Here is a 26,970-nt window from a genome sequence, read left to right as displayed (position 1 = left end):
GGAAAGGATTGGTATGTTATGCATTGCATAGCACAGCAATTTCATCTTCTGTCCTGTATAGTCCACAACTTATTTTATTACAGCCTAGTTTATGGCATAGCCACTGGTGCTCACAAACTCATTACTGCAAGGTTTACTCCCTCTACAAATGCAGAGATTGCCATCCATGGGCAGCTGGTAGTAATTACGGAAGCTCCTGCAGAGCTTTGAAAACTCATGCAATCGGGGGAGGTCCTGGATGATTGGAAAAAGGCAAATATAGTGCCCATCTTTTAAAAAGGGAAGAAGGAGAATCCAGGGATTCACCTCAGTCCCTCAAAAAATCATGGAGCAGGTCTTCAAGGCATCCATTTTGAAGCACTTGGAGGAGAGGATGGTGATCAGGAACAGTCAACATGGATTCACCAAGGGCAAGTCATGCTTGGCCAACCAGTGGATTCTATGATGAGATCACTGGCTCTGTGGATATGGGGAAAGAGGTGGACATAATATATCTTGACTTTAGCAAAGCTTTTGATATGGTCTCCCACAGTATTCTTGCCAGCAAGTTAAAAAAGTATGGATTGGATGAATGGACTAAAGGTGGCTAGAAAGCTGGCTAGATTGTCGGTCTCAACGGGTGGTGATCAACAGCTCAATGTCTAATTGGCAGCCGGTATCAAGCGGAGTGCTCCAGGGGTCTGTCCTGGGGCTGGTTTTGTTCAATATCTTCATTAATGATCTGGACGATGGGATGGATTGCACCCTCAGCAAGTTCGCAGATGACACTAAGCTTGGGGGAGAGGTAGATATGCTGGAGGGTAGGAATAGGGTACAGAGTGACCTAGACAAATTGGAGGATTGGGCCAAAAGAAATTTGAGGTTCAACAAGGACAAGTGCAGAGTCCTGCACTTGGAACAGAAGAATCCCATGCACCGCTCCAGGCTGGGGACCGACTGGCTAAGCGGCAGTTCTGCAGAAAAGGACCTGAGGATTACAGTGGATGAGAAGCTGGATATGAGTCAACAGTGTGTCTTTGTTGCCAAGAAGGCTAACGGCATATTGGGCTGCATTAGTAGGAGCATTGCCAGCAGATCGAGGGAAGTGATTATTCCCCTCTATTCAGCACTGGTGAGGCCACATCTGGAGTATTGCTTCCAGTTTTGGGGCCCCACTACAAAAGGGATGTGGACAAATTGGAGAGAGTCCAGCGGAGGGCATCGAAAATGATTAGGGGTCTGGGGCACATGACTTAAGAGGAGAGGCTGAGGGAACTGGGCTTATTTAGTCTGCAGAAGAGGAGAGTGAGGGGGGGATTTGGTAGCAGCCTTCAACAACCTGAAGGGGATGGAGCTCGGCTGTTCTCAGTGGTGGCAGATGACAGAACAAGGAGCAATGGTCTCAAGTTGCAGCGGGGGAGGTCTAGGTTGGATATTAGGGGAAACTATTTCACTAGGAGGGTGGTGAAGCACTGGAATACCTAGGGAGGTGCTGGAATCTCCATCCTTTAGGCTTTTAAGCCCAGTTTGACAAAGCCCTGGCTGGGATGATTTAGTTGGGGATTGGTCCTGCTTTGAGTAGGGGGTTGGACTAGATGACCTCCTGAGGTCTCTTCCAACCCTGACATTCTATGATTCTGTGAAAGCTCCCATACCTCATGTGCATAATGGAACTGTGCTCCATAAGGGCTCCCTGAACAGAGGATCTCATAGCAGGGCTGGCAGATCTGCAGTAGTATGAATCTGACAGTCCAGCCCCCCTGCAGAGGTTATGTGGCGGGACTATTGGAGCATTGTGAAATTACAATTTTAAAATAGTTTAATTGACTGATCTTTAGTGCCAGGCATTGGATTTCAACTACATGTAAACTGTTCTCAGTAGCCAAATGTTTTCTGTTACCCAGTATTTTTTAGGGTGCCATGGAACCCCTTGTTCAATTCACTTCAAATTTGATAGGAAAGTTCTACCTCCGCTCCAGCAAGCTCCAGACTTAATTTACTGACATTAAGGCAGATACTCCTTTATTTGTGTAGTAGAGAGGGAGTGCCAACATTGGGTTTAAATTGGAAATACAGTTATGCATCTTCGACTGTGGAATGGCTAGTACCGCTCCATAACCGTTCTAGTCAGCCAAACTGAATATTCCACACTTGTTTCCCCTTATGTTGTGTGTAAATGTAAGAGATACAGGTGGACCACTAGAAAGAGACTGTTACAGATCCTCTTGGCATAAGACAGTATTTGCTGGGGGAGGGTGGGGTTGTTTTTAATTTTTTTGTATTTTTAAAAGAATAACAAAATTTGTTGAATATAAAATCCGCGGGGGAAAAAATAAGTTTTTGAAAATTCGAGCCTGCGGGTTTTAGTGGTTTGACTCATTCTAGCAATACAGCTACAGAATAAGTTAGTCCAATAAAACAAATGTGATTACTGAGACAAAAATAAGAACTAAAGAGAGGAATAGCTTTGTATCTTAGTTTAAGATGTTTTGTCTGTGTGGATTCCACTTATGGTGTGCATGAGATGCAAATCTTTTGACCACGCTGTCTGCTGGGCCCATGCCTGTGCCCTGCATGTCCTCCTGCTTCCCCCACCAAAACCCAAGGGTATATAGGACTGAGTAGCCCCAAATGCCTCTCAGTTCTCTCACTACTCCAGACTCCTAGCAGAGATGTACTCTGAAGGAGCAAGGACCTATGCAAACAAAACATGAAAGAATTAGTTACTGTAAGGTAAAGTAAGCATTCCTTCATCTGAGTCTTTCTGTGCAGATACCACTTACGGTGACTAGCTAGTGGTTCCCATATTGAACAGGAAGGGTCTAAGGAGTCCTAACTACACCTACAATGATGTGACAATGATTTGAGAAAATGCTGTGGTTTGGACATGTATGAGTGTCTAAAAACTGCATTCCTGGAGAAGCTCCTGACTGGATACCACCTCATGGAATATGGAAAAGAAGAGGACAACGAACTACATAAGAAAACTATTGAGAAAGATGCCGCAGTCTTGGAAATTGACTAGAATGGAGCAAAAAATGTGTCACTAGACAGCAGTGGAAATACTAGGTTGCCTCATGTGTCACAAGGCATGGGAGCATGTAAACCAAGCTACACTACACCTAGCTAGCTAAGAATTGTCGAACAGCTCTCTGGAATTTGGCATCAGATCTAGACTCCACATCCAATGTGTAATGTTTGGTATTATTAAATCATGTGTATTACAGAAGCGCCTAAGGACCAACCGTGCTATGGTAAAGGCATGGGCTGAGCTCCAAGTGGCTGGCCTGCAGAGGTCTGATATATGAATATTTCTCAGGCATGCTGTGGTGGTTGCCTGGGCCCTGATGCCTGAGGGAAGGGGCATATGTGCTAGTTGGTAACAAGCTGTGATGCACTGAGTAATCCATTTGCATAGTCTCTGGGGACAGATGACCTGACCTGTTACAGCCTTCCCCAAGGTCACAACCAACCAAAGTTATTTCCCAAATGGCTCTGTCCTGTTTAATAAATAAAGGAGGGTTTAGGAACATCCCAAGTATGCAGCTTGGATTCTCCCAGGTTAGAGTAGGGTTTGGGGAAGAAGACAGGGAGGTTGATTTGTTTAGTTTAAGTGTGTGTGTATGTGGGGGGGGAATCAGACACCCCTCTAGTAAGAGACTTAGGGTGAGGTCTCAGCACTACCTGTCTTTAGGGACTGTCATTAGTGCTGAATCTCACTAACACCTTGCTGAGGAGGTAACCACATTTTCATTGCTTGGAGAGCAAGATGAGGGGGACAGCACTTGGGTGAGGGTTAAGAGAGGGAGTTCCCTAAGGTTTATTCTACATTCAAAGGCAGGGGAGGGGAGGCAGGGTAGATACGTATGAACAGAAACCTGCTGCCTTAAAAATATACGTTTATTTTTAATTAAATAAAACTACCCCCACACACACACACACCCATCTTCTGTTTTTTCTCCACCCTAGACTTAGCTGCATCTAAGACATAGCAAATGGGGGCAACTTTAGGCCTCTGTGCCACCATAATACAACTTGAATGATTTGTCACTTTGCCTGGTGGGGATTGGGCATAACTCACAAATACCTGTAAGGCAGGGAGCGGGACTGACCATCTCAGAGGAGGCTTTTATGCTCCCTGTTAAGGCAGCAGAGCTGGTGTCAATGCTTGTTATGTCTTTCAGGTTTCTCTGTGATAGTCAGAAGGAGCTGGATGAGCTGCTGGATTGCCTGCACCCCCAGGGAATAAGAGAGAGCCAGCTGAAGGAGCGGCTGCAGAAAAGGTGAGGCCACTATTCACTACTTTGCATACACCTTGCCCATTGCAAGGTGCATTCTGTTCAGGGTAAACCATCCTGGTATCAGATGGGTGCACAAAGTAAAGCTGTGATCATGTGCGTATAAAGGAAGGGGGCGGGAAGAGGGGCTGCTTTTCTTTTCAGGAACATATTGTGAGTTCTTCATCAGCAAAAGTCTGAGCCACCAAGACACCGTGTCAGCTCTTAAACTGCTGGAGTCACAGCTGGAAATAAGGGCCCTGTTCCTCGGCGGCAGGGCTACAGCATGCTGTTGAAAATTGATCGTTCTGTACAGTTGTAGCTGATGAAGTGTGCAGATTAAATTTGGGCTTCTGCTGTGCCCTCCAGCACACTCCAGCCATTACTGACCATGTGCTGTGGAGTAGCCTGCATCTGTTCTAAAGGTGGTCTCTTGATTTTTCCAGGTATCAGGATCTCGCACATTCCATCCACTTAGCTCGGAAACAAAACCTGGGCCTGAAGTCCTGTGATGGCAATCAGGAGCTGCTCAACTTCCTCCGTAGCGATCTTATTGAGGTGGCAACTCGGCTACAGAAAGGAGGGCTGGGATATGTTGATGAGACGTCGGAGTTTGAAGCCAGGGTGAGGGAACACCGGAATTAAACTTATGCCCCTGTAGTAGCTCTGAAGGTGAAAAACTAGGACAAAGTTCTGGCACACCAGGGCTTGTAACCATTATGGGCTCCTGTTCTTAAGTATTCCCTTGAGCAGATAGCTCTTAGAAATTCAGTTGTGACTTTCCCTTTTGTGTATTGCATTTCCATAGTGGTATCTCTAAATGCATCACCAACCTCTAGATAAGAACTGGTAGCTCACGTTTCTCCGCATAAGTGCCACCTTAAATTTGAGGCTGGAGATCCAGTAAAACTGTTACATCAACTAATTTCCCACAACTTTGGATGGCTTTTTAAAGGGGAGTCTTTTAGGGGAGTTCTCAGCAGTGGTTTTAACTCTTCTATCCGTACCGGCAGGTTTTTGTGGTGAAATGTTACTGCAGGATGGCCAAAACAATTGAAAACTGCTCCAAGCCCTCAGGATGACCCTGAATTGGCAGTTTTCAATTCTTTTGGCCTTCCTGTAGCGACATTTCACCACATCTGCCAGTACTGATAGAGAAGCTAAGTCAGCTGCTGAGAGCTCCTCTGAAAGTCCATAGCCAACTTTTAAAAATATTCACTTCCTTGCCCCTCTTGCCTCTGAATGCTCTGGAGTACGTTTGGTCAGGGAACCTAGGCTGCTGAAGTACCTAAATGGATGAGCTCCTTGAAGTCTACTTTGGTGCTTAATTACCATGGGGAGAGGCATTTAAAAATTGCTTGTGTTGTCAGGGTTATCCAGGAAGACCACCACCTTGAGTTGGGAATCTACAATCTGTTTGGTGGCAACAGAAATATGCTGTATCACTGGTCTACACTTGCAGGACTAGCCTATTTGGGATGGTGGTTAGGGTAGGTTGTCCTATTATTACATGGTTTTGTGGTGTTCCCAACAGGTATGCTCGCTGGAGAGCCTAAAGGATTTTGGGGAATGTGTGATTGCTCTCCAGGCCAGTGTCATTAAGAAGTTCCTACAAGGTTTCATGGCCCCTAAGCAGAAGAGAAGGAAACATCAAGGAGAGGACTCTGTTGCCAAGGTGGAGGAGGTGGATGAAGAGAAGAAAATGGCAGAAGAAGCCAAGGTATTATTGGTTACTGTAGGATCCATTTCTTCTTTTAAATAGCTCTTCTTTGGGCTTACTCCATCTAGTATGAAGCCCAGTGCCTCCTCTCATCCTGCCCCGTTTCAGGTTCTGTGTGCAATAAAATCAGTATTGTGGGGTGGGTGACTTGCCTCATGCGTTCTAAAATGGGTGCTGTCACAATAAAAATCATGTTTAGAATCCATAGTTTATTTCCTCCCTAAAAAGCATTAAACTGGTTAGTGCATTTAGCTTTCTGGTTCCCATGCCCCTACTACACTGCTGGTAGGGGTCCTAGGTTCCTTGCTCCGTGGGTGGATCTTCAAATAAGAGAACTTCTCAGGGAGTGTTTTTAGAAAACTTAATGAAAATGTTACATCCATTTGGAAAGGGCTAGTAGAGCAGATGCCAAGTGTTCTTAATTCCTTCACCTATAGAGAGGGACCTGTGGGGTGCTGAAGTTTCCTGGGGAGTGGGGGTGCAGTAGGATAGGTGCTATGCAAGGGGACAAGGGCAGAGGTATCTGATAGGTTGGGAAATCCAGAGTTTGCTGAATTGAGGGTTCCATGCAGTTTGACTGGCCAGCTGGGGAGATGAGCTCATCTGCCCGCAACAGAGAAGCTACATTAGCAGAAGTGAAGAGGTGTTCTTAAGATGCAGGAGGCCAAGAAGACCTGGAGAGAAGCTGCAGCGCCAACGTGCTCTCTCTCTCTCTTTTCTCTTCTCTTCTCTTCTCTCTCCTCTCCTCTCCTCTCCTCTTTCCCCCCCCCCTCCCCCGGGAGTGTGGTGGGAGCACTGCAACCATCTAATCAAGGGAGCTTGTCTGGTATCTAAAAAGGTCCACCCTGGTGCAGATGTGGAACAGAGGAGCACTGTAGTTTCAGTACACTGCATTATGTGGGGATATGTTTCCTATGACTGATTTCTTTCAGAAGCGCTCCATGTTGGCCAAGTCTGCTCCCATTGAAGTTGCAGAGGCTTCCAGCACTACGAAAGAGCAGGGGCCTCTTGATGCTTCCTATGATGCATTCATTTCTGCATGTTTTGAGCTCTTGTCAACATGGCTGAGCCGCTGTTCGAAGGGAGATGAGAGCCTTTGTCTGTTACGCTGTGACCTTCAGAGAGGTTGCGGAGTTGGCTCAGAGCCAGTGGGAATTGATGCAGCCCTCAGTTTTTGTTGTTTCCTATAGAAAAGTCCAATTAATTAGTCCTTGATGAATCCTCCAGCCTTTTCCACAACAGAGTGACTTGCACAAAGGGAAGGTCTAGTTATCCTAGAAAACAAACTCTAGAGTTAATAGATCTCTGATGATCCAGATCCTTTCTATTCTAATCTTCCCATATTTACAGGAACATTTACAAGAATAAGCTATTCTTTCATCCCTATAGAACTGCATCCGTACTAGAAGTAGTACCAATTTAAGAACATTAATTTGTGAATGGATATAGTTATAGCCGTACAAAAACTGTAGATAAGCCTTTAGCTCCTTTCATACTAGTACTAGAGCTGAACCAGGTTTCAAAACTGTGGCTGTTTGTCTATGTATCTACCCCAAACTCAGCCATTTTTGACAATGGGTGTCAAGTCAGCCACTGTAGCAGACGTCGGATTGCTCTCGCCACTCCTTCAAGCACTGTCAAACAGTACCCCTATTACCATGAACAGGGTTATGGAGCTCAGCACTCCTCACAGCAAAGCCAGGTGTCTAGCATGCTTTGCTCCAATCGGTGTTGAACTTGATTGACCCGGTCCACACCAGAGCTGGGAATAGAGAAATTTGACACCCATTGTCAAAACTGGCTTATTTTCCTAATGTAGCTGAATTTCCTTCAGTGTTATTGAGACTGCTTAGAACATTCAGACTCACTCTGTAAATAAAAAAGCTGGAGTGGTGGTATTCTAAACACAGTTTGGGAATGCATGCCCAGCAGAGTTCAGGTGTGGTTCTTTAACTCTTCTAGCACCACCCAGTTTGTCTAGTGTGACTCCTGTTCATATTATCCAGTTGAGCTTAAAGGTGACTGTAGATTTCAGCACTACCAGAGCATGGCAGTCTAAATCACTCCCTGGAGTCGCAGATCTCTTACCAATAATTCTTTCTTAACTCTTACTGTCATGCCTGTGTCTTGGCAGTAGATTGATAGGACAGCCAGTTAAGTACCAGTTACATCTGGCTATGCTGGTGGGAGTTTCCTGAACATACCTGGCATTACCTGGTATGTTTAGCACTAAAGTGACTGTTGCAGCTTTGAAATGTAAATGAATGTTACAATTGTAGCTTGCCTTCCCTCTAAGACAAGCTCCTGCATGGACCTGAACTTAAATACTGAGTACATTGACTGACTGACCTAAGGCAGTATGTGAAAACCAGCCTTGGTTTCCATGCAAATGGCCCTGACTAGCAGATGTACCCCAGACTGTACATTAGGGAGAGCACACAGAATTAGCCATGTGCCTTCTGCCTACAGTACAGGGTCACAACTGTCTGACCAGAATGAGAGGGCTGGGCAGATCACTAGCCCTTCTGCTGGTCAATGGTATTTGCGTGGGAGCAGGCAGCAGGCCAGTTCTTGCTTTTTAGCCATCGGTTTGGATGCATTAGTCACTAAGGGTATGTGTACACTGCAGTTAGACACCCGTGGCTGGCCCATGCCAGCGGACTCAGGCTTGCGGGGCCTGGGCTGTGGGACTGTTTAATTGCAGCGTAGACATTTGGACCCAGGCTGCATGAGCTTTGGGATCCTCCCACCTTGCAGGATCCTAGATCCCTGGCTCCATCCTGAGCCCAAATGTCTACACCACAATTAAACAGCCCCGCGAGCCCGACTCAGCTGACGTGGGCCAGTCGCAGGTTTGTAATTGCAGTGTAGACATACCCTCAATGCAGCCAGGATTTTTAAGTGAAGCTCAGCAACAAACAATTAAATCTCATTTATTCAGATGGGAATTTTTTCATTCTCAGGTTGCCAGACAATAGGCTTTCTAGCCTGCTCTTTGTCCTTCTCCCAACAGGCTTTTCCTGTCACGCTCTTTTTGTTCTTGATATTTTCCTCTGTTTGTTCATTTGTTGCAGTGGCAGAGTTCTATCTCCTCTAGCCAGGAGGATGCAAGTAACTTCACTGACTCTCATGCTATGCCTGACAGGTTAAGGTGCAACAATAAACAGAGTTCCCCTGGAGATTGGTAATGCTGAAATGCCCCAGCCTCATAGAGCTTGGGAAACAGTGTTAAAGATCTGGTAAATTCCACAGACTTGGGTAGAAAAATTTGAGCAGAATCTGCCAACAGCTTTTGCAAATTTATCTTGGCCCAGTGATCCAGTATGTTAACTGCAAAAGCCATGGAACAGTTAGTTATTTGGAAAATCAATTACACAATATGTGAAGCACCTCAACAATGTTCTGCAAAAAATGGCGGGATGTCCTGAAATCTCCACAACTTTCTGTGCAGTTTTCCACTGACCCTGGCAGTGTCTCCTGCTCTAGGTACCACACCAGCAAGCGACCGTGAGGATATTAGGGTGTTAAAACAATTTGTGTGGTTTTTTTCCAAGCATCCAGTATATACTGCACTTCCTTGAAGTCAGTGGGAGGGGAATGTGCAACTCTGCAAAAATCCTGGGTTTTGTTTGGCTCCCAAATTGCTGTCAGCTGCAGAGTTTAGTTTTCTCACATCTGACACTTTACTGTTTGTTTTTTCATTTTCCTAGGGTAGAAGAACATTTACTTGAGTCCTATTATGTCCCTGTCAGGACTAGGACTCATCGTTGTAAAGCAGAGGATTAGCCTTTTAGTTGAACATGCAGAGGCTGTGGATTGCTTCTCTGTTCTCGTGCATTTCCGACTTGTTTTTAAACCTCTGGTGCTGAAATGTAGATTTCACGGGTGGCTTACTGTGTGCAGACTCCAGCAGTCATGCTGGTGCAAATCCCAGGTTTTAATACTATAGTCTAACTTGCAGCTAATGGGAGGACCTCAAATGTGCTGAAGTTATCGCAGCTCAGTGAAAATAACTGTTCTTGTATTTGGGGCCCGGAATGCTTTGCCTGTCCAAACTGACTGTGGCTGATGTCACTGTCACCCACCTGTCAACTGAACAGCTTTGAGGGCAAACTGTTTACTGGATCTTGCTGACAGACATGAATGCTCTTCAAGTGTCCACTGGAGGGCAGCAGAGACTGTTCTCAGCAGTCATGACCTGAACAATGCCTGCCAGCTGCCTTTTAACTTTCATCCTACTTTTAATGGGGCTAAAATTCCGCCGTTTATTTTCTTTGACTGACAAGTATTTGGGTTAGACTTTCAAAAGTAAAGAATGTAGTGCAGTTTGTGTAGGTGGTTTCAGGCTGGTCATGAAGCACAAAAGGACCGTAGTGTTATGAACAAGATGTCTGGCCCAGTGAGGCTGATTAGAGGGTAAGCCTCAAATAGGACTGTGAGGCTGTGTAGAAGGTAGAAAATACAATAGCTGAATTATGGCTGACAAGGGCCCCAACTAAGAGACGTAAAAAGTCTTCAAGTTATAGTGAGCTGTGTTCCTGTGCTTTGGTATAAACTTAGTTCTGTCTGCAGGTTGCTTCAGCGGTGGAGAAGTGGAAGACAGCAATCCGGGAGGCCCAGACCTTCTCCCGCATGCATGTGCTGCTTGGGATGCTGGATGCCTGCATCAAATGGGATATGTCTGCAGAGAATGCCAGATGCAAAGTGTGTCGCAAGAAAGGTATGGATTCCAGCCCCAAGCTTGCTTAACAGTGGGGAACGCTGGTGCCTGTCAGTGCCCTACCTGGGCAGCACGCTCCTGTAGTGACTCTCCACATCCTGCTCTTGGCTGTGCTTTTGTTCTGAACATCAGGATTCACTCATTCAGTAGCAGAAACACAAATGTCACAGGAACCCTAAGACCGAAAGTCAAATTAAATGTCTTTATATTAAACTTACAGAACACTGCAGAACTGTGATTTCCATAGCCTCTCCTGCACGCCAAGATGTTATCATTGGTTCTTTCTGCAGTACACCAGGTCCTTCTTAGCCTTGCACATCATCAGAGGGCTGTTCCCTGTGTCTTTCTGTGTTTATGAAAGTACTGTGTCCTAAATATTGGATCACCTGGATAGAAGTCCCTATTGTATGAAAGTGCCTCTTCAGAATAACAAACCCTTCTGGGAACAGTCATGCCTTCATTTCATATCCAGAGTGCATGCCATCCTACACAAACCCAGGGCTTACTCGGAGTTCAGCATTTCTGACGGAAATAACTCTCACAAGTGTTTGTGGTTAAATGAAACTGTCCTATTTCTAAGCCCCCTGCACTGTAACTTGGCTCTGTGATGATAGGTGAAGCTGCTGCATGCTACGAGCTATTTATATATGCCCTCTGTTAGTGCTCTTCCACTTGGTCAAAGTAGACTGCCTGAAAACAATTCTTGTCTGTATTCATATCACACACTTTCAGGCTTGAATTTTCTAGGAGCCTTGTGAGTTGAGCCCTTCTCTTGGTTGCTGTGCTACAAAAGGAGCTAATACAACACCCCACAACTGAAGGAGGGAGAACAAGGTGGGATTAGGCTGAGTGAGGCTATCCACCATCAACCTATGCTCTAGGGAGCGGTTGATGGGGGTGGAAGAGAAGGAGCTGGGAGAGAGCAACTCCTGGCTGTTGCTCTTCATGTGAGGGTAGGCAGAGAGATGAGGCCTCATGTCCTGAACTACTACTACTTTGGCAAGTGGAGGAGGAAACTGACCTGGTCCAGAGGAGTCCCCCTCTATGCAAGACGTGTGAAGGTCTGCAAAGGGGAGCTACGTAAATTGGGGGTTATGGGGGAGGGAGTGTCGAGAGAGTCAGCAGCAGTCGCCCTGCCATGTTCTCTGAATGGGAGGTGTGCACAGGCAGCAGCCATCTCTCTACCCTTAGAGAAGAGCCTGGTAGCACATAGCACCTCACTGTAACTTTGTCTTGTTTTGCGTTTGTGCGCTGAAAGGTGCTGTGCTCTCTTGAAATGCTCATGGGAGGTGGGGGTAACAGAGGTTCTGTTTCCACACAGACTTTCTCTCCTAGTTTGCCAGGGGCTCGTGCTAATCACCTTTGCACTTTTAGGCTAGCCTTTGGGAACTAAGCATCAGTAGAAAGAGGAAGCTGGGAGGACTGAGTGAGATGTCCTCTTGAACAGCTACAGTGCATCCCCTCTGTGGGCGATCTTCTGAAGCATTGCAAAAACGGTTTTGTCCATTGCCAGCAGAGGGTGCTCTAGTTGAGTCAAAGGCACCCACCTAGGTCCAACTGGCTTGATTTGACAAAACTAGAATTTCAGGTGTAGGGAGGAGAGTCATGTTGTGAAGTTCTCTAAGCACCTGGCTCAAAATAGGTTTTTGCTCAAGTTAGTGAGGAGCACAGAGGTAGCATTCCTACTGGGGCAATTGCGCTGTGCTGCTCAAAGCCAGACCCAACGGGGCTGGGAAACTTGCATAGGCTTTAAAAGGCTGCAATACTGTTTGAGGAGTTTTTGTGGTCCTCCACCTCTGTCCCTTCTCCATTGTAATGGTAGCTGCTTCTGCTCAGGGTGAGCAGAGCTGTGCTACTAAACTTCATGCAAGTTCTCTCTTCTCCTAGGTGAGGATGACAAGCTGATCCTTTGTGATGAGTGTAACAAAGCCTTCCACCTGTTTTGTCTGAGACCAGCACTCTACGAGATACCAGATGGCGAGTGGCAGTGCCCAGCTTGCCAGCCCTCTACCGCCAGGCGCAGCTCCCGGGGGAGGTGAGATCCTCCTTTCTCTTAATGCTTTCACTGGGGGGGAATTCTAATCAGGCTCTGAGAACTAAGGAGTCTTTCACAAAGAGACCAAAGCGTTAGTCCTTAATCAGTAACTGCTTTTAGAGGAGGGAAATACCTAGATTACCTGATGGCACTTGAACAATAGCAGAGCAATCTTTTCAGGCTGCTCTTACATTAGAGCACCTGTGTTGTAGTGACCCATGACATTTTGTGGGGATTAAATAAATAACTCCACTGTAGCAGTGGAAAAAAAGTCTCTGCAGTAATAAAGGGCTGCTATTCGTGCTGAAACTCACTTGGTGCTTCAGCTCATTTGAGCAGCAGGTCTGGCTGCTTGCTCCTAGGAACACGCTTCCTTAGCGCTGCAGTCCTTTCCCACGTCCAGCTGAGGTGAGCTCTCAGAAGTGGCCTGAACTGAGTGCTGTTCCTGCCCATCCAAAAGAGAGACGTTGAGCCCATAGTCTGCTACTCAGCAGAGAACAATGTTGAGCATAACTGTTTGTTTAGACCATGATAGCCAGTGGTACCTTATCACTCACCTTTGAACTCTAAAGACTTGATACCTACCCTCTCTCCTCTTTTAATCATGACTGTCTGTGGTTTGCATTTTCACTTATGCCAGAGGGATGAGGCTACCAACTACCACCTGAAGAATAGGTACCTAGCCAGCCTCCCCTCCAGAGCAGTGATACAAAGTATATTAGACTGTCATATGCAGGTGGTATATGGGCCTAACAGTATTAATTACTCTCTGGGCACTGTTTAAAAGGAGTTTATCAGGCTTGTTCTGAAATGGCAAGGCTTTAACACAGCTGTTCTAGCCTGAGATCACAGTTGCTTTGATGTGTCAGAGTCATCTGCAAGCTGCTTTGCTCCTGGATGTGAGCCATCAGGTGGAGTAACACCTGTCTTATCTATTTACTACTTTATTCTTCCCAGCTGGAATAGAAGGGGAGAGAATGTTGGCCTTGGAACACCTTCCAGCTCTTAGTGTTGCATGAACTTCGTCTTTTTCCATTTAATTAATGATGGAGACTTTACTCATGCAAGGCAGAAAATTCAAAGTTGTAGCTCCACAGCAAGCACACCTCTGCCTCTTTCTGCATATGCATATTGTTCTTTATTCCTGGTTTTTGTTGTTGTTCCGGATTAGATGTATGCAAAGGGTCAGACTCACTGTGCGAACCAGAACTTTGCATTTTATGACATCTGTGCATGTGCACCCTCAGTGCTTTGCTCAGTAAAGGTGGGAATGTAGCTGTGATGTCTGCCTGATTGTTAGCACATTAAATCCGCTCCGCTCCACGGAGGGCATGAAAAGTGGCACTGCAGTGAGATGGAGTAGGGAAGGAGACAGTCTTCTCTCCCTGCCTCCTCCCAAAAACTTCTTAAGCAGCCCTTTAATGGGAGAAGAAAGAAGGCGGCCAGGAGATCTGACAATCTGTCTGCTGGCTGCCTTCTTTCTTCTCTGCTCCACTACTACTTGCAGTCTCATGTTACTTCTCATGTTCAAACAAACTTAGTATGGATTTGGAGGGAGAAGACTCGAGGAAGGACTGGCTGACCAAATGTGTGGAGTCTGGTAAGGCCACCTTGGCTGCATTGCACTTGGACAGTGTAAGCTGGTAGTGACTGAATGTTTCAGATGCTCCCCATGCATCAGTAGCATTGTACTTCATGGGCAAGAGGACTGCATATGGTCAATGTGGTATCCTGACATTCTTCCTCAAACCCCAAAGCACTTGTCCTTATTGAGGAATAACTACACTGCAAACAGTGTTAAATGTAGTTATTGGTAACATGGCGCTCAGATGTGTGGGACAACAGCAGAGCTGTTTCTCTCTGCACATGTATTCAGCTGTTGAAAGTTTTTAGCATTTGGGCTGAAATCTGTCAGCCTCAAAGTGATAGCCTGGAAAGTAGCAAGAGACTGAAAGTGCCCTCTCAGCCATAACTATAACATGATATCCTGGCTGAAAAAGAACAGATTGCTATAGTGTGAAGCAATATGAAGCGAATGTTTGTTTTAGATTGAGGTGGTCAGCAAGTCTGTGTGTATGAACAAACATGCAGTGAAACTCCCAGGGTCAAGGCTAGCCAGGCTCGGCTAGTTTATTCAGAGCGTCTGACATCTAGCTAATTATCTTGCCTTTAGAAACTATACCGAAGATTCTGCTGAAGAGGAGGCTGAAGAGGGTGAGGAAGGCCCAGATGAGGAAGATGCTGAGGAGGATGAAGAAGAGGAAGAAGATTATGAGGTTGCTGGACTGAAATGTAAGTCTTTAGCTACAAGTTATCGTGTGGGCTCAGCTGTAGTCTGTTCCATCTTTGTCATGTATCCTGTCTGAGGCTTTGTGTCCTGTCTGAGGAAGAGGTTGGGTTCTCACATGGATGTGTAAGGAAGCTCTTTTCAGAGAAGGCTGCAGACATGTGATGTGTTTGTGGAGAACTGGGAATCGACTGCCTTCGTGCCTCTTGCTACTTCAGGATTGAGACTCTCCTTGCAGCAATTTAAATACTACGTCAACTCAAAGGAGTGGGAGCATGCTCACATTCCAGTGTGCTGATCCACGCTTCTTGATCCACAGCTGATGCCATTAAAAACTGCTGCTAAGCTGTCAGCATGGGCCTGCAGCAGCGAAGGGTTAGCAAGCAGCATGATTGATTATTTAATAGCCTTTTTACTCTTCAGCATTTGCTGTCCCTGGGAAGTGGCATGCTGTCTCTCTTCCTCCACCACCCCAAAACTTACTTTTTTTTAAATGCAAAACTAAAAGTTATCTTGTTTGGGATTGGGGGTGGGGAGTATAATTCTAGCCTGTCACCATGAGGTTCCCTTTGTATGCTATTAAAATTCACCTTCACTTATCACTTCCTGTAGAACAGCCAGTGTCTACTGTCCAGACTGTAGTATGAGTCAGGCCCTCTCCAAACTGAACAAACATTGACAGGGAGTTTCTAACAGGGCTGTAGTAACTGTCCTCAGAGATTGAGCTTTCTCAGGCAGCTGAGTGAAATAAAGTCACAGGGTTCAAAATGTATGCAGTGTCGTTGTAGCCGTGGGTCCCAGGATAATAGAGACAAGGTGGGTGAGGTAATGTCTTCTATTGGACCAACTTTTGTTCGTGAGAGAGACAAGCTTTCAAGGACCTGAAGAAGGGCTTTGTTTAAGCTCAAAAGCTTCTCTCTCACCAACAGAAGTTGGTCCAGTAAAAGAGAGTACTTCACCCACCAGGGTTCAGAATGGCATTCCAGACTAAGTGAAACACATGCTTCTCCACCCCAAATCCAACAGTTTCTTTCCTGCCACGCTCCACCTCCTTCCTTTTGTTTTTGGGACGTTGATGCTGCCCCACTGGAGTAGATCAGGAAGCATGAACTGGAAAGATCCCTGAAATGCACGTGTACACCATTTTGCTTTCAGCTGAAATGTCATTGACATGAAAATTGTAGCTTCAGACCAAATTCTTCAGCTAAAGCTGGTGATGGAATTCAGTGACTGAGACCCAGGGGATTTGTATACGTTCTCCCAACGGTCTCCAGCTGGGGAGTGTTTTGTACTACTGAGCTCCAGCTGGCTGCTTCAGGCCTTACACGTTTTTCCATTTTGTTTAATTTGTGGGGTGTTCCTTGATCTTCTGATATAGGTTGCTCTTTGTTCTTTGGAGTATCCATGTCCACACTTGGAGTATGTTCAGCCCTTGATGCATTCCAGTTCCAGGACTAAAGCCAGGGTTTTCAGACAATAGCAAAAGAGGGTTACTGTCACTAAAAATAAAGCATTAAACTCAACCCCCAGCTTTACAGGACATTAGCATGGAAAGGTCAGGGTGGAAAACTTTTGTTTTAGTGGAGAAGTCCCAGTTAATCCTTGTGTAGCGTTTATCCTGAGGATAGAATATAGAATGTTGGATTGTCAGACATTTAACACATGCTGCGAACTTGACACACAAGCAGGAGCGACAGTATACAGACATCCCACTGCCCTGACACACGCTGCTCCTGCAGGGGGTCTGACAAGATGATTTATTGGACAGGGCTGGATTAGAGGCCACAAGTGAAGGACTGCTGCATGTTGGACATGGCTTTCGTATGCATTTATGACCAGGTGGAAGGCGCTTGCTCGGGAAGAAAGACCAACATACACCCAATGCACAGGGGTCGCAGAAGAAATTTAAGACAGGAGACAGTTCGTCACCACGCTTGCATTCCCTCCATTTAAAATGGTGACAGGCAGGCTGACAAATGGGCAAAAACATATATCTGGAACATAATGTAGCAGCCCCAATGTTTGGAATAAAATTCCATTGTTTACCAATTCCAGCATGTGGAGCAGCTCCCTGCCAGAGTAACTCGACACCCACTGTGAACACAGTTAGCTTTTCAGGGGGACTTAGCAACTGGCTTATCCCATTGTGTGGGCCACTTGTAAATGCCTGTAAAGGCACCCATTCAGCCATCCGCACTCTGGCAGGGAGCAAGCGGACAACAGGAAACCAAGGGAATCCCACACATTTCTGGTCTGAACAGTAAAGGAAGGTGTAAGTTATCTCCAAGGCTTAACTCACTCCCCCCCACCCTCCTTGGAGGGCTTGGAGGTATCAGGATTTTAGCACTAGGACATTTCTGCTTCAACACTGCCACAGCTGAACCTTGCTCACAAATTGCTCAGAAATCCAAATCCCCTCCCAACTAGAGGCTTGCTGGCAGTGTGTGTGGTCACCCATGAGTAGGAGTAATGTCCTTGCCAACCACCAGTGTCCTTTCTGGAAAGGGGGCATTTGCTTCACCTGGAGAAGGCATATGATTGCTTGGCTTACTCAATGTATGCAGAAGTGAGTAAAGACTGGTGAGAAGCAGCACCTGTCCAGCCAACTGAGACAGCAGTATGACCGTACCTGCTTTGGTACAACTAGGCAGAGATGGTGCAACTCTCCATTTTAAACCTTTATGTGGCCACTACTCAGGGCACCGAATTCTTCTTTGAATGGTTGCTGTTATATGCGACTGTCTCTGCAGAGATGAGATTTTTTGCTATTGTCTGTGATGGAGACAATCTCAGTGACTTGGGTCAGCTTCTTAACATTAGGAGCAGAAGCCAAGAGGCTGAAGGGCTCTTGTCCATTGTCATCCTCTCTCCTTGGTTTGAGGCGCTCTCAGATTTCTCTCCAAAAGTGAACCTGTTCTTAAAACTGTGGCTGATTGTTTCAGTGAGACCCAGAAAGGCACCCAAGGGCAAGCAGAGCACAATGATGTACCCTTCCAGGCAAAGCAGGCACCAAGGGAAGAAACAGTCGCTGCATGCCACCAGAGGATCCCGGCAGCGGGCCACACCTGTCAACGGAGCAGACATTGATGAGCTGGTAAGAGCCAAATTGCCCCCAGGAGATTGCTCACTTCATGAGTTATAAACTCAACAGGTGTCACTTCCTTCCCCTCCCCTTCTCAGAGAAATGCCCTGAATTGTATTGTGAAATCCACACGGGGCTGAGGTCCGTCTAACAAAGGCCATGTATCCTTAAGGGCCCAGCGCAAACGGAGCACAGATATGCCAGGCATCCTTCCCCAGCCGCTTTCACACATTGTCCCCCTTGATTAGCAGGCGGCCTGCAGCTTGTTAAAGGGTTTTAAATAGTATCCATATGTCTGTGCAGAGAGGTGGGGGAAGAGGGGAGTCCGGGATGGTGATAGAATGCCAGCAATGCCGGACCCTCGCTCCCCGGGCTTGGCCATTTTCTGACAGTTGTTGTCCGGACGGTCACTCCCCAACCTTCAGGACATAATTTAGCTGGTTTAGGTTTCACTTGACATTTAATGAATAAAACCTTGTGTGTTTGAATAGAGCCAATCCTGTGGGTGCGCTGGGAAGGGCGGAGCTGGGGGTTCTGTGCTGACTGTCGCGGGGATGTAGCCATTAGGGTTACGTGGGGATATTGGCATTCTAACACCATGGTGCAGGGTCGCAGGAGCTTCCCACAGATCTGCTGTACATCTAGTGACCAGTGTTAACAGTGCTGTTATAGCCTGTCATAGGAGCTCCTCCCAAAGTGCCCATCAACAGCTTTTGCTTCTTGGGCTGGAGTGCAAGGCTTGGGGCTCAGGCTCCTGCTGCATTAGGGTGCCTGGGGTGGGGTAAAAGAACGGCTAGTGATTCTGTAGTTGCCTCGTGCTAACCTATACAGGAGACCCCTTTTCTGCTGGCCATTTCTTGTTGCTTGCTCGCATGCTCTCCAAATCAGGGGAGGTGCACCATAGCCAGCTAGAGGTTCCTTTTGAGTGAGGAATGGTCTCATCTAAACAGGGTCGGCTGCTGGGAATTGTGGACCTCAGTAAAATATTGGGTGTCTTGGTAAAATAATGTCTGTCTCTCTCTAACCCTCTAGGCTGAGGAGACCGGTCCTGTTAGCTCCCTACCCCTCTTCCCAGCACAAATCTGATTTGTTGACAATTGTAGCCTAGGTCCAGGATGTTACTGCAGTTCCCTCCATATCAACGTATCTGTACGCCGTGACCCCTTCAGAGCTGAGAGGGATGCCAGTACAGTAGTGGCTGACCTGCTACAAATCCCTAGACAAATGGCTGACCTTGTGCACTGCTCGTTTCTCGAGTACAGCAAAGCTTGGGGCCATCAGCTGCTGTTTGGTATTTAAAATGGCATGGTAGCCTCTGCCGCAGGCCTGTTAACATGGCACCACAACTGCTTTCTTCCTCTCCTTTGCCTGTCATATGCTGTCTACCCAGGGGGTAAGGAGGGGAGGGATTTGCACACTCCATTTGTTGTCATTTATTCTTTGGCCACTTGCTTTGAACCTCTTTGAAAAAGCTTCCTGCCCCTGGAAAAAGGACAGGACTGCCTGTAAACTATTCCTGTCAGAGCTTTTGGACAGGGTTCCCATTTTGTAACTCAAGCTGCCATGGCATTTCTTGGCTGCTAGCATCAAAGCTCCCGCAGCCGAGCAGTTTGCTTCTCGATTATTGCAGAGAGGATGGTGGGGTTTGAACACCTTAAGCTTTAGTTTTTACAGCAGTATCACTTCTCCCCTACCCACTGATACACCTGCTTGTGATAGGATTGAAAAGGAAAATTCTACTCCTATTTTCCTCCGCTTGGGGCTTGTCCATGCAGTGAGCAAACTAGGGTGTGAGCGAATGCTCAGCACGCTAGCCTGCCACACACGAAGTTACCGTGATGACCCTGCTGGTGTGCATTAGGGAACTTTTAGTGCATGGTAGTAGGGTACTCACAGCGACTTAGGGTGTGACTATACAGCGCACTGACTTGCTGCTCACCAAGCCTCAATGTGGGCAAGTCCTTAGGAACTGTTTTGGCTACAGTTAAATCATATGCCGGTTCCCCTCCTTTTAATGGCTTGCTCCACTTCGTGTGGTTAGGTGCTTCAAACGAAGAAGACTTCACGTCGCCAGAACCTGGAGTTGCAGAAGTGTGAGGAAATCCTCAATAAGCTCATCAAGTACCGCTTCAGCTGGCCCTTCAGGTGAGGCACTTAGGGCTTCCTTCCCCGTGTAAACTGTCCTTGGAACTCTGCACATGCAGTGGGAGTGGCTACGCCTCAGGGCTGCACGAAGCCATGGTTGCAGGCTGCTGCTGGCCCGGAGACCTGGGTGTGTTCGAAGCAGAGTAAGTACAGAGAAAAAGAAGTGGGTCTGTCTGTTACACTAGGAACCCCTGTGCTCCATGTCTCTGGAGACTAGTTTCTATGGAGGGAACCAAGATTGACCCCTAAAGCTAGGGCGTGACATGCTCCCATTCCCTTCTCTGCACAGTACCGAGCATTGGGCCACCCAGAGGAAGCATGTTCTAGTGCATATAGTCATCTCCAGAGTTCAAACTCAGCTCTGCTACCAATTCCCTTCTATGAAGGGCAAGGCACTTTAACTGCCTGAGTTTCTCCGTCTGTAAGCTGCCACCTCTCAGGGGGTGCTGGGTATTGGTTGATTTGTAAGGGCTCTAGGCACCAAGGTTTATTGTGGTGTTGCTGGGAGCTGCAGTGGATATGGAAGGTTTGTGTGAGTGTCCTGCTAGTATCTAGGTAATGCCAGTGTCTGACGCTTATTCTTCTCCTGTTTTTGACTCCTTCCTCGGCAGGGAGCCAGTGACCACAGAGGAAGCTGAAGATTACTTTGAGGTCATCAGCAACCCCATGGACTTCCAGACTATGCAGAGCAAGTGCTCATGCGGCAGCTATCGCTCTGTGCTCGAGTTCCTCTCTGACATCAAACAGGTGTTCTCCAACGCTGAGCACTACAATCAGAATGGGAGCCACGTACTGTCCTGCCTGGAGAAGACCGAGCAGTGTTTGATTGACATGCTGCACAAACACTTGCCTGGCCATACGTACTCACGCAGAAAACGCAAGAAGCCCTCTGCCAGGCGCCAGGGACTAGAGGAGCAGGAAGGGGACAGTGAGTCAGAGGCCACTGAACATTCCAGGGGGCGAAAGAGAAAGAAATGAGGGGCAGGGAGACTGGAGGGAGACAGAGTTGGAGCAGGCCTTCTGGTGCTGCTGGGCGGCAGGCTTGGCTGTCTGAAGGGATTTAGGAAGCAGCAGACACTTCTTTATTAATCCAGCCTTTCCCGTGACCAGTTCTAGTTTGTAATTTCTCTGTATCTTCCTGAAGTATTTGGCCATCCATCAAGTGAGCAGAGGTGACTTACTGCTTCCAGCAAAATATATAAAGCTCTTATGGGATTGTCCTGCTAGAAGAAGAAGGTGGGAGGGCAAGCGGAAGAACTGGCCTAAGCCTCATTGGACAGGGGAATGTGAAGTCTCCTCCAGTTTGGAGTGCTATCTGCTTTCTCGGAATGGAGCTGCTTCCTTCCCCTTTAGCTGAGCAGCCAACACTGGAGCGCTGTGGGACCTCCTGCCATCTGCTGCCTGTGATGTGAAACCAGCCCTCATCTAGCATGGGGAGGGATCATGTTGCTTCACAGAAGGATGGAGTGTGATCAGGCCAATGGCCGTTAGTTCTTGTATGTGTATATTTATATGGTGTTAATTTTGAGCCCCCAATGAAGGGACGCGTCGAGTGAGCAAAGCACTTACATTTATGGAGATATGGCTTTCACCAGCATCATAATACAAATGGCTTTGAGGTGCTCTTGTTTCTCTCCTCTGTTTCTTCTGGGGAGCGGTCTCCTGAGGTCGTGCTCTGAGGAGCTTGTCTTTTCTTCTGACTGCAGCGCTCCACTTGGACATGGCAAAGAATAGACGGTTGGTTCCCCTGCTCACCTTTAACAGCACATAATCCTGTAGCCCTTCAAGTGGATGAACCAAATGCCAGAGGCATATCAGAGACGTGGCATTCCCCCACATCCCGTAGAAAACCCCGGGAGGGGAAGCAGCAGAAACTTGTTCTGTGTAACTTTTTAAATTAATTTTCTAGTTTAAGTCACTTGTTTCTAGCAGTGAGCTTGTATAAAGAACACCTTGTAAGATACCTTTGTCTTGCTTTGGCACATGTACAGTACAGTTTATATGAAAATGTGTTTGCTTTATATTTTCCCCTCTAAAACTCTTGTTTTCCTCTCAGTAGCTGGAGTTCAGCTGGGGGATTTGTTTGGGGAGGGAGGGGAGGAGTCTCACTGACCCTTTTCTAGATTTGCTCTCTACTTTTATAGTAATACCTCCACTAACTCAGCCTCTCTTCCCCCCCCAACCCACCTGCCACGCCCTGTAACGCGCAGAAGGGCGGACTCTGACTTACACAGCAGTTGACTAGTGGGAAAGAGGTTGTGCTGGGGAGAGAGACATTGCTCTGCCATGCATCCCCAACAGCTTGTGCCACTTGAGTTATTGATTTCTGTTTAAGCAAAACTTTTTTTGCCTCTCCCTCCTTATGACAGATTTTGGTCTAACAAAATCAGGGTTTGAACGTCTTATTATGTCTTTAAATTGGAACAAAATAGCTGTGTGGCTATTCTGTACTGATCATTAAATTTAAAAAAACCTGGTGCAACTCCTATGATTTGAGAATAAAAAGGTTAATGAAGATGGCAGCCCAATGTTGTGTACTTGTTTTTGTTTTTTAAACCAAGCACTTGGTTCACGCCTGGACTGTCAGTCACTGTTGTGAACCTATAGCAGAATTCCAGGCTCCTTCTCTCCTCCCCCCAGCCCCACCATCCTATCCCACAGAACTAGCACTGACACTTGTGTTTGACACCCCCCTTGAAAGCGTTGTTTTGTCTTGTTAATACTGACCATTTTGTGCAGCTCCTACCCAGTGAAACCTTTGGAACTGTACATTATTTAAAAAAAAAAATTGTCATTTGGGGGGAGGGGGGTTCTGCTAAGGGCTGTACTTGTAATAAATTGGAAATTTAAAAATAAACATTATGTACTTGTGTTTGTAAAACTGCTTGTAGAGAGTCCTTTCCTGCTGCCTGTCCAAGCAAAGCTGAGTGGTGCTCGCTGCAGGGCTCTCCCCCATCACAGCCCATTTCTGAACGGTTGGCATCTTGAGGAGAAATGGGGCTACTTTCACAGAGCAACTACCAGTATTCCATGAATGAGTTGGGGAAGAGGGAGAGACTGGATAAGTGGAACTAATATGTAGGAAGAAATAGACCTCACGTGCAACTGTTCAAGGTCTGTACAAGAGACTGACACTGTCACTTTCAGAACTTACAATAGTGCAGTCGCTTGTTGCTGGGGGTGTGGAGCAGCCCAGAAGTTGAGACTGAGAAGGCTCCCACGAGGCTACTTTGCAGGCATCTAGAACTCTGAAGAAAACTGCCTTTTAGGCTAGAGAGGAAGGGATGCCCCAGTCATTAAGGTACTGTTTTGAGACTAGAGTTAGAGTGCAGGGCCAGAAGGGACCATTGTGATCATCTAGTCTGACCTCTAGAGCACAGGCCGTGGAACTTCCCAAAATAATTCCTGGAGCTGAACTTTTAGGGAAAAACCCAGTCTTGATTTTAAAAACTGAGAGTGATGGAGATTCAGGTAAATTGTTCCAGTGGTTAATTACCTTGACTGTTAATTTACACCTTATTTCCAGTCTGAATTTGTCTAGCTTCCGCTTCCAGCCATTAGACTTGTAACTGGGTCTTGGGCAAGTCACTCTGGTCCTCAATCCCCATCAGTGAAATAGGGATAATAGCACTTCCCCGCTTCTGAGTAGATGACAAAACAAGGAGCAATGGTCTCAAGTTGCAGTGGGGGAGGTCTAGGTTGGATATTAGGAAACACTACTTCACTAGGAGGGTGGTGAAGCACTGGAATGGGTTACCTAGGGAGGTGGTGGAATCTCCATCCTTAAAAGTTTTTAAGGCCTGGCTTGACAAAGCCCTGGCTGGGATGATTTAGTTGGTGTTGGTCCTGCTTTGAGCAGAGGGTTGGACTAGATGACCTCCTGAGGGCTCTTCCAACCCTAATCTTCTATGATGCATGAAAGAACACGAGTTGCTCAGATACTCTCATGTCTGTACAAGTGCAATAGGCTGCAACTCTCTCTTTGCGTCCCCACCCCCAAAGTGAACTTTCGGGGACTTTGCAGTATCATTTGTTCAAAGTACCAGCCAAAACTTCCTCGCTAGTTTCTACACTGGCAAGTCCTCATGTAGCGCAGGTCCTCAAGGAATCAATTATGAAACACTTAGAGGAGAGGAAAGTGATCAGGAACAGTCAGCACGGATTCACCAAGGGCAAGTCATGCCTGACTAACCTAATTGCCTTCTATGAGGAGATAACTGGCTCTGTGGATGAGGGGAAAGCAGTGGATGTGTTATTCCTTGACTTTAGCAAAGCTTTTGATACAGTCTCCCACAGTATTCTTGCCAGCAAGTTAAAGAAGTATGGTCTGGATGAATGGACTGTAAGGTGGATAGAAAGCTGGCTAGATCGTCGGGCTCAACGGGTAGTGATCAATGGCTCCGTGTCTAGTTGGCAGCCTGTTTCAAGCGGAGTGCCCCAAGGGTCGGTCCTGGGGCCGGTTTTGTTTAATATCTTTATTAATGATCTGGAGGATGGTGTGGACTACACTCTCAGCAAGTTTGCAGATGACACTAAACTGGGAGGCGTGGTAGATACGCTAGAGGGTAGGGATCGGATACAGAGGGACCTAGACAAATTAGAGGATTGGGCCAAAAAAAACCTGATGAGGTTCAACAAGGACAAGTGCAGAGTCCTGGGAAGAATCCCGTGCACTGCTACAGACTAGGGACCGAATGGCTAGGTAGCAGTTCTGCAGAAAAGGACCTAGGGGTCACGGTGGACGAGAAGCTGGATATGAGTCAACAGTGTGCTCTTGTTGCCAAGAAGGCTAACGGCATTTTGGGCTGTATAAGTAGGGGCATTGCCAGCAGATCAAGGGACGTGATCGTTCCCCTTTATTCAACATTGGTGAGGCCTCATCTGGAGTACTGTGTCCAGTTTTGGGCCCCACACTACAAGAAGGATGTGGACAAATTGGAAAGAGTCCAGCGGAGGGCAACAAAAATGATTAGGGGTCTGGAGCACATGACTTATGAGGAGAGGCTGAGGGAACTGGGATTGTTTAGTCTCCAGAAGAGAAGAATGAGGGGGGATTTGATAGCTGCTTTCAACTACCTGAGGGGGGGTTCCAAAGAGGATGGAGCTCGGCTGTTCTCAGTGGTGGCAGATGACAGAACAAGGAGCAATGGTCTCAAGTTGCAGTGGGGGAGGTCTAGGTTGGATATTAGGAAAAACTTTTTCACTAGGAGGGTGGTGAAGCACTGGAATGCGTTACCTAGGGAGGTGGTGGAGTCTCCTTCTTTGGAGGTTTTTAAGGCCCGGCTTGACAAAGCCCTGGCTGGGATGATTTAGTTGGGAATTGGTCCTGCTTTGAGCAGGGGGTTGGACTAGATGACCTCCTGAGGTCCCTTCCAACCCTGATATTCTATGTAGACACAGACCAGGCTAAAGGTGTTTTGCCAGTACAGCTTATTTTACTTGGGAACAGGTATAAGCTATTCCTGTATAAACTTTTTTTATGGATAGTATAAGCTGCATCTGTGCTTGGAAGATATGCCGGCATAGCTACACTTGCAAATCTTTCCTAGCAAAAGCTAGGGTTTTTCCTGATTCCTATCCTATCTCCTAGAACTGGAAGGGACCTTGAAAGGTCATTGAGTCCAGCCCCCTGCCTTCACTAGCAGGACCAAGTACTGATTTTTGCCCCAGATCCCTAAGTGGCCCCCTCAAGGATTGAACTCACAACCCTGGGTTTAGCAGGCCAATGTTCAAACCACTGAGCTATCCCGCCCCCCGCCTTCTTGTATTTAAAGGCAAAACGCTACATAAATGCAAACCTAGTTTTCGTAGCAACTGTGCCTTGGAACTTACAGTGACATGCATTGAGACCAAACTCAACATATTTACAAGGAGTCTGAGTTGCACTGCTGGGAAGGAACTGAATTTCCTGGCTTGCTGTAGTTTAAAATCTCAAAGTGAGTGGGGCTCTGGCTGTGTGCTGTGTGGTGGAAGCCTGCCAAGCTGTTCCAGTAGGTCTCTGGGTGGAATGGGGAGGTGTGAATGCTTTCTCCAGCAGAGATGCTGGACTCATCTGAGGTTCCTCTGGAACCTAATTTTTAGCTCCTGGAAAGAACAGTAGAACCTGAGTGCATTAAAATGTGTGACTCAAACTGGTCTCTCTCCAGCCTTTAGTAGAGACCTCACTCTAGGACCTGCTCTGAAATCTAAGACTTTTACAGCTTATCCTTGCTAGTGTCCTCTAGTGTCTACACACACACCCCACCTACAACTCAAAAGAACAGAACAGTCTGTGTTGTGATGTATGTGCCTCTCTGCACGGGACACACTTGCTAGTTGCAGTGCGGGTTGGGGTGTGGGGGTGGGCTCTGGCGTGGGGATGAGGGGTTTGGGGTGCAGGAGGGGGTTCTGGGCTAGGGTTTGGGATGGGGGGGGGTGCGAGGTCCCGGCAGCGCTTAGGCACATGGGCAGCCAGGGTGGCTCCACGTGCTGCCCTTGCACCTGCATGCGCTGCCCCCACAGCTCCCATTGGTCACAGTTCCCAGCCAATGGGAGCTGCAGAACCGGCACTCGGGTGGGGGCAGTGCACAGAGCCTTCCTGGCCGCCCATGCACCTAGGGGCCACAAGGACCTGGTGACCGCATGGAGCCAGGGCCAGCAGGGAGCCTGTCTTAGCCCTGGCCCCCTCACTGCGCTGCCGACCGGACTTTTAACGGCCCAGTTGGCAGTGCTGACCGGAGCTGCTA

At 47.2% G+C, this 26,970-nt stretch overlaps 1 protein-coding gene across 1 annotated transcript in view; it reads left to right on the top strand.

The window, feature by feature from the left end:
* BAZ1B (bromodomain adjacent to zinc finger domain 1B) overlaps positions 1 to 22,773 on the top strand; it is a 75,847-nt gene extending 53,074 nt beyond the window's left edge. The window contains exons 11-19 of the mRNA XM_065418141.1: positions 4,164 to 4,262; positions 4,703 to 4,880; positions 5,791 to 5,976; positions 10,549 to 10,696; positions 12,584 to 12,731; positions 14,905 to 15,023; positions 17,961 to 18,112; positions 20,142 to 20,245; positions 20,857 to 22,773. Of these exons, the coding sequence (XP_065274213.1) occupies positions 4,164 to 4,262; positions 4,703 to 4,880; positions 5,791 to 5,976; positions 10,549 to 10,696; positions 12,584 to 12,731; positions 14,905 to 15,023; positions 17,961 to 18,112; positions 20,142 to 20,245; positions 20,857 to 21,223 (1,501 nt within the window). The 3' untranslated portion in view covers positions 21,224 to 22,773. The remainder of the gene's footprint in view (positions 1 to 4,163; positions 4,263 to 4,702; positions 4,881 to 5,790; positions 5,977 to 10,548; positions 10,697 to 12,583; positions 12,732 to 14,904; positions 15,024 to 17,960; positions 18,113 to 20,141; positions 20,246 to 20,856) is intronic.
* Positions 22,774 to 26,970: the final 4,197 nt, after the last annotated feature.

Source organism: Emys orbicularis, chromosome 17, assembly GCF_028017835.1.
Source record: "Emys orbicularis isolate rEmyOrb1 chromosome 17, rEmyOrb1.hap1, whole genome shotgun sequence".
Lineage (NCBI taxonomy): Eukaryota > Metazoa > Chordata > Testudines > Emydidae > Emys > Emys orbicularis.
Note: the sequence above shows the minus strand (reverse complement) of the source record. Positions and strands in the feature narration are given on the sequence as shown.